The 12,759-nt window shown below is 40.6% G+C and overlaps 2 protein-coding genes across 4 annotated transcripts in view; one reads left to right on the top strand and one right to left on the bottom strand.

Moving 5' to 3' along the window:
• SPP1 (secreted phosphoprotein 1) overlaps positions 1-12,759 on the top strand; it is an 899,378-nt gene that overhangs the window by 310,353 nt on the left and 576,266 nt on the right. The window lies entirely within an intron of this gene.
• HSD17B11 (hydroxysteroid 17-beta dehydrogenase 11) overlaps positions 1-12,759 on the bottom strand; it is a 69,642-nt gene that overhangs the window by 43,244 nt on the left and 13,639 nt on the right. For both annotated transcript variants that reach the window (XM_050790494.1, XM_050790495.1), the window contains exons 2-4: positions 12,409-12,516; positions 7,117-7,248; positions 5,141-5,247 (exon numbers count right to left, since the gene is read on the bottom strand). In XM_050790494.1, the coding sequence (XP_050646451.1) occupies positions 5,141-5,247; positions 7,117-7,248; positions 12,409-12,516 (347 nt within the window). The remainder of the gene's footprint in view (positions 1-5,140; positions 5,248-7,116; positions 7,249-12,408; positions 12,517-12,759) is intronic.

Here is a 12,759-nt window from a genome sequence, read left to right as displayed (position 1 = left end):
GCCTGGGGGATTACAGGTGTGAGCCACCATGCCTGGGCCCAAATTATTCTTTTAAATAACATTTTATTACAAGCTAAGGTTCAGGACTCAGTTTTGCTGAGCATTTCCATACTGGTAACTTTTCATGTTTATAAACTGGCTATTTGGGTTGACAGAATATATTAGCCAGCTAACTGTTTTCTTTTAAAAATCAAAATACTTGTGAACAAATTACTTAGCAAGCAGCAAAAAAAAATCTTAGAATAGAATCAAAAGATTCACCCTCCCCCACCATACATGCAGTTCTTTTATCTTGCATTCTTCATAATAATCATTAAAACTACTGAACTATAACTCTAAAAAGAAATTAAAATATTTTTTCCTAAGATAGGCGACTACAGCTAGAATAGATTATTTTCTGTGGCTGTAGTAACTCAGGACAATGATATGTGAGGGCTGAATTACGGGGAAAATAATCAATAATCTTACTTTCCCTCTCATTTCATCCCAACAATTAGGCGTCAGAGCATATATGATGAATTCCATTGGGGCAAAGCAATCTGGAAGCTAAAATTAGAGGTGGGACCTCCCTGTTTTGTGTGAATATCAGGAAGTGGAATTGAAACGTAATACCAACAGGCAACCTCCTGTTATTGAACACTTGCAAGATTTCAGATTTTATGCTAAGTCCAATACAGTGTATGATTTAAACCTTACATCATTCTAATAAGTTAGATATTATTTATTTATTTATTTATTTTTGTGAGACAAAGTCTCGCTCTGTCGCCAGGCTGGAGTGCAGTGGTGCGATCTCAGCCTACTGTAACCTCTGCCTCCTGGGTTCTAGCGATTCCCCTGCCTCAGCCTCCCGAGTAGCTGGGACTACAGGCATGCACCACCATGCCTGGCTAATCTTTTTTGTATTTTTTAGTAGAGACGAGGTTTCACTATGTTGGCCAGGATGGTCTCAATCGCTTGACTGCGTGATCCGCTCGCCTCAGTCTCCCAAAGTGCTGGCATTACAGGCGTGAGCCACCGCACCTGGCCTAGATATTATTATTAACCTATTTTACAGATGAGGCAAATGAAGCACAGAGTAGAGTAACTTGTCTAAGGTCACACAGCTGGTGAGTGATTGAGTCAACATTCATAATGCCATTCAGAAATAATATTTTTACTGGAAACAACCCAAATGTTCATAAATAATAGAATGGACAAATAAATTGGTCACATGATACAACACTATGCAGCCATGAAAATGATCACACTATAGCTACTAACCACAACATGGCTAAATCTCACAAATATATTGTGATTCCATGGACATAAAGATCAAAAATAGGCAAAATTAATCTAAGGTGTTATAAGTTAACATGGTGGTTACCTTTGGGAAGGAAGGAGAGATTGGTGGTTGGGAAGGGTTTCAAGAGGGGGTTCTGGGGTCCTGTAATGTTCTAATTTTTTGACCTGCATAGTAGTTAAATGGATGTATCCACTTTGTAGTAACTCATTGAGCTGCAGACTTATGATTTCTTCACTCTTTTTTTTTTTTTTTTTTTTTTTGAGACAGAGTCTCACTCTGTCGCCCAGGCTGGAGTGCAGTGGCGCGATCTCGGCTCACTGCCAGCTCTGCCTCTGGGGTTCACGCTATTCTCCTGCCTCAGCCTCCCAAGTAGCTGGGACTACAGGTGCCTGCCACCATGCCTGGCTAATTTTTTGTGTTTTTAGTAGAGATGGGGTTTCATCATGTTAGCCAGGATGGTCTGGATCTCCTGACCTCGTGATCCGCCCGCCTCGGCCTCCCAAAGTGCTGGGATTATAGGCGTGAGACACCGCGCCTGGCCAATTTCTTCATTCTTAGAAATGTACGTCATGTGTCAATCAAAAATGTTTAAATGTTTTAAAAAGCAGTGTCTCAGTTTAATTGCCCAATTGTTAGTAACAGTATCTGATAAACATTGCTTTCTGCTGACAGTAATCTTTAGCACATCTCTGTAAAAGTCCTATCATTGATTAGATGCTGAGCAAAAACCAGAGCTGACAGAGTTGAAGATAACTGTGGTCAGTAAGGATCACAGATTGCAATAATTCAGGTCAGTGATAGCTGAGGATTCTGAAGAGGAATTCTCTAAGGGCTACCAAAGCACAGCTCTGTCACAAAGCTGGAAGTGTACAAACCGCTTTTGTGGTTGCCACCCTGCATGTTAGCCCAAATGGCACCCTTGTGTGGTTTCTTAAAAGCCACTTCTCGGCTGGGCAAGGTGGCTCACGCCTGTAATCCCAGCACTTTGGGAGGCCAAGGTGGGTGGATAACGAGGTCAGGAGATCCAGACCATCCTGGCTAACACAGTGAAACCCTGTCTCTACTAAAAATACAAAAAAAAAAAAAAAAAAGAAAGAAAAATTAGCCAGGCGTGGTGGCGGGCGCCTGTAGTCCCAGCTACTCGGGAGGTTGAGGCAGGAGAATTGCTTGAACCTGGGAGGCGGAGGTTGCAGTGAGCCAAGATCGCGCCACTGCACTCAAGCCTGGCAACAGCGTGAAACTGTTTAAAAAAAAAAAAAGCCACTTCGCTCCTCAAGCAATTTTACTTCCATCCGTTGGAAAAATCCTTCAAGTCTGAAGGACCCCAACATGAATACGGCATGGTAGAATCGTGTAGTGCACAATCTGCACAACTGTGTGTGGCATCCCTGCTTTGACAGTACCTTATGAAAACCTTTATTTCTGCTGAAAACATCACCACTAATCACGAAGATAAATTTCTTTCTCACAAAAAGCACATTTTTCCCTTGGTTTTCAATGTGAAACGCACAGTTAAACAGAATGAAGGCTGAACCCAAAGAGTTATAGTGTTTATTAGGCAAACAGAAGAAGAAGCATGACAGAGCTCACTGCCCTGCAGGGTTCTCTGATCCTCTTTGCCTATCTCAGTGCCTGGTAACTAAGATAAGCGGCTGGGGGTGAGCTGGGAGGGTGTTGTGTAGTAGTTGCAGGGGCTGGGATTGAGGGAGGGTGACAGCACCTGTAACTATCTTTCATCAAGGAATTGAAATAAATGTCGTATTTTATTAGCCCTTGATAGCCGGTGGTAATCACCTAACTTAAACTGGCTCTAAAAGAGACAATAGACAATCTTGACACCATAGGTCTGTTCTGTGACTGCTTCACCAGTTATTTCATCTTTTTTTTTTTCTGAAAATTCAGTCCAAATCTATATTTATTATTTGTTTATTTATTTTTGAGACCGAGTCTCACTCTATCACCCAGGCAGGAGTGCAATGGCACGATCTCAGCTCACTGCAATCTCTGCCTCTCAGGTTCAAGCAGTTCTCCTGCCTCAGCCTCCCGAGTAGCTGGGACTACAGGTGTATGTCAAAACACCCAGCTAATTTTTGTATTTTTTGGTAGAGATGGGGGTAGATGGGGGTTTCACCACGTTGGCCAGGCTGCTCTCAAACTCCTGACCCCAGGTGATCTACCCTTCTTGGCCCCCCAAAATGCTGGGATTATGGGCATGAGTCACCATGCCCGATCCCAAGTCTATATTTATTTTAAAAACTATTAGAAAACTAATGTATGAAAATACATGTTCAGAAAGAAAAGAAAGAGAAAGAAGGAAAGAAAGGAAGGAAGGAAAGAAATATAGATAAGCAAAAGGAAAAGAATAAAAATCACTTAATTACTTGTTTTGCCATTACCTAAGAATAACCACTTTTTAGGTGTGATTAAACAGTTTGTTATATATCCTTGCAAATGCAAGTTGAATAAAAACAAATTACCCACCTATGCCTGTGTCTACATATTTGTATACATATCTATAGCTACATATACAACTATACCCATGTTTTTAGAATTTAGATATTTAATTCCAAAGGAGAAAACAAATTTGAGCATTACATTATATATGCATATATATTTACACATTCAACATTTTAAAAGTTATTATTTGCTTAAACATACAATAAGTGTTCAATAAAACATAAAATACAGCCAAGAATTAGTAAGGTGTGTGTAACCAGTAGAATCATCCTAGATACAGTGGCCTCACTGATCTCCCCAGTGAAGTATAGGGTCACTGTGAACTATTTCAAGTTTTCAGTTATTACAAGAGCACGTTTTTTAAACGGATAATCATGAAAATTTTTTTAAAAACCAATTCCCTTGTTTGGATTCTTTCAATGTTTAAAATCCCACTATTAGAAAACTAATATTTGAAAATATATGTTCAGAAAAAAAAAAAGAAAGAGAAAGAAGAAAGGAAGGAAGAAAGAAAATATAGATGAGCAAAAAGAACAAAATAAAGATCACTTAATTACTTGTCTTGTCATTACCTAAGAATAACCACTTTTTAGATGTGATTAGAGTAAAACAGTTTGTTATATATCCTTGCAAATGCAAGTTGTATAGAAACAAATCACTGGGCCAGGCGCGGTGGCTCACGCCTGTAATCCCAGCACTTTGGGAGGCCAAGGTGGGTGGATCACGAGGTCAGGAGATCCAGACCATCCTGGCTAACACAGTGAAACGCGGTCTCTATAAAAATACAAAAAAAGTAGCCGAGCATGTTGGCAGGCGTCTGTAGTCCCAGCTACTCGGGAGGCTGAGGCAGGAGAATGGCGTGAACCGGGGAGGCGGAGCTTGCAGTGAGCCGAGATTGCACCACTGCACTCCAGCCTGGGAGACAGAGTGAGAGTCCGTCTCAAAAAAAAAAAAAAAAAAAAAAAAAATCACCCAACTATGCCTAATATTCTCTTTCTCTCACTCTGATTTCATTTCTGCAAAAATTTATCCATTTTTATTAATATTAAAAATTATTAAATTTTGTTACAATTGTTAATAATACTAATTATTGTTCTTGTTTTGTAATTTCTTGCTGTTAAAAGAGACGAGAAATGTTTTAAAAGTGGTTGGCTCATAACTGAATAAATTTCTGGCTGCCACCTCCAGCAGGGTCTTCTAGAAGGGGATTAATGGTTGATAATGTTGTTAGACAAGAGACTTTGTGCAACTCTTTCTGCTTGTTTTTTGACAACTCCCAATAATAGACTGGACAATTTCAAGTCTACTATGATTATACAAAGAGTTCTCATTAGACAGGGTAAGAAATCTCACACACAAGGTAAGCATAAGAACCAATGAAGGAAACACATGTTCACATACCAGTAAGCCAGTAAGAAGGGGACCGAAATATGTCCAGCTGCCGAAGCCACAGTGACAACATGGCCATGGTTATTCTTCATCATTGCAGGAAGAAATGCCTTTGTAGTCTACAAATAGTTTTTATTAAAAGAGAAAAAAAAATACTGTATTTCAGACTCACAGACCCCTTGGGAATACTTTGAGACAGAAGTATATTTTTTAACATGAATCCTAGCATAAATGAAAAAAACATAAACTAAATGACAAATGCAGCAACAATAAGGGGACTGGATATGATGCCCACATTAGAAAACCTGAGCAAAACAATGGCTACTGAAAGCTTTGAGAATCCATCTCATTTAAATTGCTAAATTCAGCCAGGTGTGGTGGCTCATGCCTATAATTCCAGCACTTTGGGAAGCCAAGTTGGGCAGATCACTTGAGGTCAGGAGTTCAAGACCAGCCTGGCCAACATGGTGAAACCCCATCTCTACTAAAAATGCAAAAATTAGCTGGGCATAGTGGCAGGTGCCTGTAATCCCAGCTACTGGGGAGGCTGATGCAGGAGAATCACTTGAACCTGGGAGGCGGAGGTTGCAATGAGCCGAGATCACGCCACTGCACTCCGGCCTGGGCGACAGAGTGAGACTCTGTCTAAAAAAAAAAAAAAAAAAATTCTAAATTTTTATGTTCCCTAGCCCTCTACCTCTTGTTATTGATGCTTGGGATGAAGAAACAAACAAGATAATACCCAGCCAAGTGCAGTGGCTCACACCTGTAATCCCAGCACTTTGGGAGGCTGAGGCAGAAGGATTGCTTGAGCCCAGGAGCTCAAGATCAGCCTGCACAACACAAAAACTTGCCGGGCATGGTGGTGTACGCCTGTAGTCCCAGCTACTAGGGAGGCTAAGGTGGGAAGATCATTTGAGCCCAGGAAGCTGAGGCTGCAGTGAGCCAAAATCATGTCACCGCACTCCAGGCTGGGCAACACAGAGAGACCCTGTCTCAAAACAACAACAACAAAAGAGACAGTAACCTATATTTGAACAAACACAAAAACATAAAGATATATGTCAAAAACTTGGGAATATTAACATACAATAATACTGCATTTTTATCAACCCCAATATTCTTTTGAGATCAGTCATCCCAAACTCTCATCCAAGAAATCTTTGAGGGGCCTTTTTAAGAACTGGCTATTTGGGCAATATTTGAAGACTTCAGAAACACACACAGCATATGTACATATATATAACTTAAGACCTTCAATGGTGAGGTTCACAATAAGATTTGCAATTTTAGGGCCAGGAAATAACATGAGGCCTGAGCCTAATGCAAATCTGAAAGCCAGGGGGAGTGGCTCATGCTGTAATCCAAGCACTTTGGGAGGCCGAGGCAGGTGGATCACTTGAGTCCAGGAGTTCAACACCAGCCTGGGCAACATTGTAAAACCCCATCTCTACTAAAAATACAAAAATTAGCTGGGCGTGTTAATGCCTATAGTCCTAGCTACTTGGGGGTGCTGAGGTGGGAGGATCACTTGAGCCTGGGAAGTTGGGGCTGCAGTGAGATGAGATCGCATCACTGTACTCCAGCCTTGGCAACAGAGTGAGACCCTGTCTAAAACAGAAAAAGGACAATCTAAAAGCAAACTGGATTCACCTTTATAAAATCACAGACGATGACTCAGATGGTCCTCAACTCCTTTCTTTATCTCTAAATAGGATCACACAGAAATGTGAGAACCTAGCTTAGAATTAAAACCTATATAATACCTGACATTTCTTATTAATTTATTATTATTATTAATATTGTAAGTGAGGAAGAATGATAGAATTTGGTGATAGCATGAAAAATGATCTCTTTGTATAATGTTATTCCTGGTGCCTGGAGAAAACTTTAGCATTGATTTAATACTTCCTTATGTCTGCTGAAAGCCCCACTTTAATCTCTGGGATTTTCAAAAGGAATATTTTTGTAAAAGAAACCATACTCACCCAGAAATGTGCAAGTATATTAACTTCAAAAGTCTTTTCAATCTGAGCATCTTGTGTAGCAAATAAATCTGATGTATAGACTACACCAGCATTATTTACTAAAATACTAACATCTCCAATTTCTGCCTTCACCTTCAAAAAATAAAATAAAAGTAAATTAATTAAGAGGTATGAGGGTAAGTTTATACACAATGGCTTTTTTTTTTTTTTTTTTTAAAGACAGATTCCTGCTCTGTTGCCCAGGGTGCAGTATAGTGGCCAAAATCTTGGCTCACTGCAACCTCCACCTCCCGGGTTCAAGCAGTTCTCCTGCCTCAGTCTCCGGAATAGCAGGAACTGAAGATGCATGCCACCACGCCACACCTGGCTAATTTTTGTATTTTTAGTAGAGATTGGATTTCATCGTGTTGGCTAGGCTAGTCTCGAACTCCTGATCTCAAGTGATCTGCCCACCTCAGCCTCCCAAAGTGCTGGGGTAACAGGCATGAGTCACCATTCCCGGTCTTGTATGCAATGACAATTAAAGGAGTATGTATTTTTCTGCTAGATCTGGATAAAAGTGATTTTGTAATCCATGTGTCAACAGGGGAAAAAATTCTTTTTATTTTACGCACTTATGTCCAAAATAGATATATCTTCAAGTGTATCAGGTGGAAATTTTCTTTTGCAATTTAGTCTCTTGACTTTGTTCTATTGACTATAGCTCAAGAGGCATTTGGCTAAGTAGGATTTTTTTTAAAACATTACTTCAAAAGGTAAGCAAAAAAAGTTAAATTAGGCCGGGTGTGGTGGCTCACGCCTGTAATCCCAGCACTTTGGGAGGCTGAGGCGGGTGGATCACCTGAGGTTGGGAGTTCGAGACCAGCATGACCAACATGGAGAAATCCTGTCTCTACTAAAAGTACAAAATTAGCTGGGCGTGGTGGCAGGCACCTATAATCCCAGCTACTCGGGAGGCTGAGGCAGGAGAATCACTTGAACCCGAGAGGCAGAAGTTGTGGTGAGCTGAGATAGCGGCATTGCACTCTGGCCTGGGCAACAAGAGCAAAACTCTGTTTCAAAAAATAAAAGTTAAATGAATGTGGCAAAATCAGGGACTACTATGAAGAATTGTGGAAAACTGATTACACTATTAGGCTGGCCACATTTTCTATTTCTTTATTTCTATTTATTTTCTGTGCTATTGTTCAATCGCTCTCCATTAGGTGGCAGTAGGCCTAAGGGTGAAGAGTGGTTTTCTTGGACCTTGAGTTTTGGCTCTGCCACTCACTATCTGTTGGACCTTGACCAAGTTACCTAACCTCTTAAAACTTCAATTCTTCCTCTGTAAAATAGAGATACTAATACAAGTTCCTTGTGAGTCATTGTGGCAACAAATGAAATAATGCATGTAAAGGAGTTAACACTGTATCTAATACACACAGTAAACTGCTATTACTATCATCATTATTTTAAAATCATTTATACTTGTCTACAAGTAACGCGATTTAAGGTTCGCTTCTTGACCTGCTCAGGTGTCCATGAGGGCACTTAATATAGAAATATTGGCCAACTGAGGTGGCTCACGCCTCTAATCCCAGCATTTGGGAGGCCGAGGCAGGCATTTGAGGTCAGGAATTGGAGACCAGCCTGAAACACATGGTGAAACCCTATCTCTACTAAAAATACAAAAATTAGCTGGGCATGGTGGTGCACGCCTGTAATCCCAGCTACTCAAGAGGCTGAGGCAGGAGAATCGCTTGAACCCAGGAGGTGGAGGTTGCAGTGAGCCGAGATTGTGCCACTGCACTCCAGCCTGGGTGACAGAGCGAGATTTCGTCTCAAAAAAAAAAAAAACCCAAAAAACAAAACAAAACAACAAAATATAGAAATATAAATGAGGTAAATAATATAAAAATACATAAGTGTGTTTTTCTAGTATATATGCGTGGTATGTGTGTTTTCTCTTGAAAATTCTATTTTGGTATTGATCCAGAAGAAAGAGCATTTGAGAAATTAAAATGGTTATGTGGAAGGGCTTATGTAAACCCTTATGGCCAGATTTCAAAGGTTGTTGCAGCTATCATTGGTGAAATGATTTCAGTTGAGAAAATATAAACAAAAGAACAAGGCTAGCTGCTAAGAGCAATAGAAGGCATCCACTGGATTGTAAAGACTATTTGTAAAGACTATTTGTAGGCTGGGCATGGTGCCTCACATCTATATTCAGTCAGAATTTAATTTCATCAGATTATATTTACATTAGTGAAGTGTCAAGCTAAGTTTTTTGAGCCCTGATCAACACCATTTATACCTATATATTATTTTATATTATCAAAGGATTTTCCCAGACACTCTTGACCCTTTCTTCATCATTGCCTATTATCTCCCCAGGATATGAATGTCTGTTTTGTATTTCTTTTTTTTTTTTGTATTAATTTTGTTTTTAAATTTTTGTGGGTACGTAGTAGTGTATATATTCAGGGTTACATGAGACATTTTGATACAGGCATGCAGTACATAATTATCACATCAGGGTAAATCAGGTATCCATCCCCTCAAGCATTTATCCTTTGCGTTACAAACAATACAATTATACTCTTTTAGTTATTTTAAAATGTACAATTAAATTATTATTATTAATTTTTTTTACTAACAAAAGATTCTTTATGGCTGCTCCTTGCAGAGCAGGGCTAACTCACAGGCAGTGCAACCAGAGTAGCCTATTTGTTCTATTTTTTGGTATCCATTAACCATCACTACTTCTTCCCTATACCATCTCTACCCTTCCCAGCCTCTGGTAAGCATCCTTCTACTCTCTATCTCCAAGGGTTCAATTATTTTAATTTTTAGCTATCCCAAATAAGAGAGAACATGTTTTGTGTGTATATATATGTATGTGTGTGTGTGTATATATATGTGTGTGTGTGTGTGTGTGTGTGTGTATATATATATATATATATTTTTTGAGATCTTGCTCTGTCATCCAGGCTGGAGTGCAGTGGTGCGATCTCAGCTCACTACAACCTCCGTCCCCCAGGTTTAAGTGATTCTCCCACTTCAACCTCCAAAGTAGCTGGGATTACAGGCACCTGCCATCATGCCCAGCTAATTTTTGTATTTTTATAGAGACAGGGTTTCATCATGTTGGCCAGGTTGGTCTTGGACTCTTGACTTCAGGTGACCTGCCCTCCTTGGCCTCCCAAAGCGCTGGGATTTGTATATTTCTTAATAATGAAAGCAAGCTGAGAATTTAATTCTTTTGGTGGCATAAAAATGTTCTGATAGGCCGGGCGCAGTGGCTCATGCCTGTAATCCCAGCACTTTGGGAGGCCAAGGTGGGTGGATCACCTGAGGTCAGAAGTTCCAGACCAGCCTGGCGGTAAAACCCCCTCTCTACTAAAAATACAAAAATTAGCCATGCGTTGTGGCAGGCGCCTGTAATCTCAGCTACTCAAGAGGCTGAGGCAGGAGAATTGCTTGAACCCAGGAGGAGGAGGTTGCAGTGAGCCAAGATTATACCACTACACTCCAGCCTGGGCAAGAGAGCAAGACTGTCTCCAAAAGAAAAAAAGTTCTGATACTAAAATGGCCACATCAAAATAGCTACTTCAAAATACCTGAAAATGGGCCAGGTACAGTGGCTCACGCCTGTAATCCCAGCACTTTTGGAGGCCAAGGCGGGTGGATCACAAGGTCAGGAGATCAAGACCATCCTGGTTAACACGGTGAAATCCCATCTCTACTAAAAATACAAAAAAATTAGCCAGGAATGGTGATGGGCGCCTGTAATCCCAGCTACTCGGGAGGCTGAGGCAGGAGAATGGGGTGAATCTGGGAGATGGAGCTTGCAGTGAGCTGAGATTGAGCCATTGCACTCCAGCCTGGGCAACAGAGCTAGAGCTAGACTCTGTCTAAAAAAAAAAAAAAAAAAAAAAAAAAAAAAAAAGAAAAAGAACTCAGGCCAGGTGTGGTGGCTCATGCCTGTAATCCCAGCACTTTGGGAGGCCAGAGGGTGGATCACTTGAGGTCAGGAGTTCGAGACCAGACCAGCCTGGCCAACATAGTGAAACCCCATCTTTACAAAAATACAAAAATTAGCTGGGCACGATGGCATGTGCCTGTAATCACAGCTACTCGGGAGGCTGAGACAGGAGAATTTCTTGTGAACCCGCGAGGCGGAGCTTGAAGTGAGCTGGGATCACGCCACCGCACTCCAGCCTGGGCGACAGAGCGAGACTCCATTTCAAAAAAAAAAGAACTCAAATCTAAAATTCCATAAACAAAGAGGTTCTCACGTCTGGCTGAATCAGACTCTTTGTACTGCACTGAATTAGAATATCCAGGGGTAAGGTCCAGGAATGTGTATTTTAAAGAATCAGCCCAGGTAATTCTGATGACCTTGCTCCCATTAAGGTATTTAGTTAACAAGTACAAGTGAGAATGCGTTCAGAGTGAAACCCCATTATACATAGCACCTCTCAATTGTATCTAGAAGAGGCAAATAATGCTTTATAGAAATAGATCTGCTGGGAGCGTGGCTCATGCCTATAATCCCAGCACTTTGGGAGGCTGTGGTGGGTGGATCCCCTGAGCTCAGGAGTTCGAGATCAGCCTAGGCAACATGGTGAACCTCCGTTTTCTACCAAAAATACAAAATATTAGCTGGGCGTGGTGGCACACACCCGTGGTCCCCGCTACTTGGGAGGCTGAGGTGGGAGGATTGCTTGATTCTGGGAGGTGGAGGTTGCAATGAAACGAGATCATGCCACTGCCCTCCAACCTGGGTGACAAAGTGAGACCCCCATCTCAAAAAAAAAAAAAAAAAAAAGAAGAGAAAAGAAAAGAAATAGATCTATCTACACTAAAAAACTGATAAAGAATAGCTTTATTGTAACTTTCTAACTCAATTCTATGAATGGGCTTCAAAAGATCCTGTCAGCGATTCTGCAAGTGTCATCCAAGGATAGTTACCTATATGAGAATCATGGGTGAGGTGAAGGTGCATGGGATGCAGGGTGGATAATAGGGTGCATTTGAGGCCCTGCCCTCAAACTACTGAAAGAAAACCTCTAGAAGTGGAGCCCAAGAGTGTATATTTTTTTAACAACTCCCTGGAAAATTCCAGAACATACTAATATTTGAGAACTTCAGCTCTCAGTTCTAGTTTTGGGTTTGCTATGAGCTAGTTCTATAACCTTGGTCAAATAACATTTCTCAGTTACTTCAGCTATATCATGTACAGACTGGATCATTTCCAAAACACCTCCTAGCTCTAACATGATATGATTCTAACTAAACACAACATTTCACCTTCTTTGCAGAGCTGTAAATATCTTCTCGGTTGCTGCAGTCTACCACAAAGGTATAAACCTTGGCACCCAGTCCCTTGCATTTGGCAGCTGTTTCCTCCAGTCCATGCTAGAAAAAGCAACAAAGAGGGCAAGGTAATAATTGATATGAATATATTGTATCGACAGCTGAAAATAATTAAAAATAATTTTTAAAAAGTAGTGAGATTCTTTCCATTTGAATTGGGAAGATTGTAACAACACATTTTTGGCAGGTATACAGGCACATTTTGCTTTTAGTATTTTGACTAGCTTCTTTTATTTGGAACTGAATTTAAAGCAAGCTTCGTAAAAGAAGATAAAAATCTTAAAA

The sequence above is a fragment of the Macaca thibetana genome, chromosome 5, assembly GCF_024542745.1.
Source record: "Macaca thibetana thibetana isolate TM-01 chromosome 5, ASM2454274v1, whole genome shotgun sequence".
Classification (NCBI taxonomy): Eukaryota; Metazoa; Chordata; class Mammalia; order Primates; family Cercopithecidae; genus Macaca; species Macaca thibetana.
Note: the sequence above shows the minus strand (reverse complement) of the source record. Positions and strands in the feature narration are given on the sequence as shown.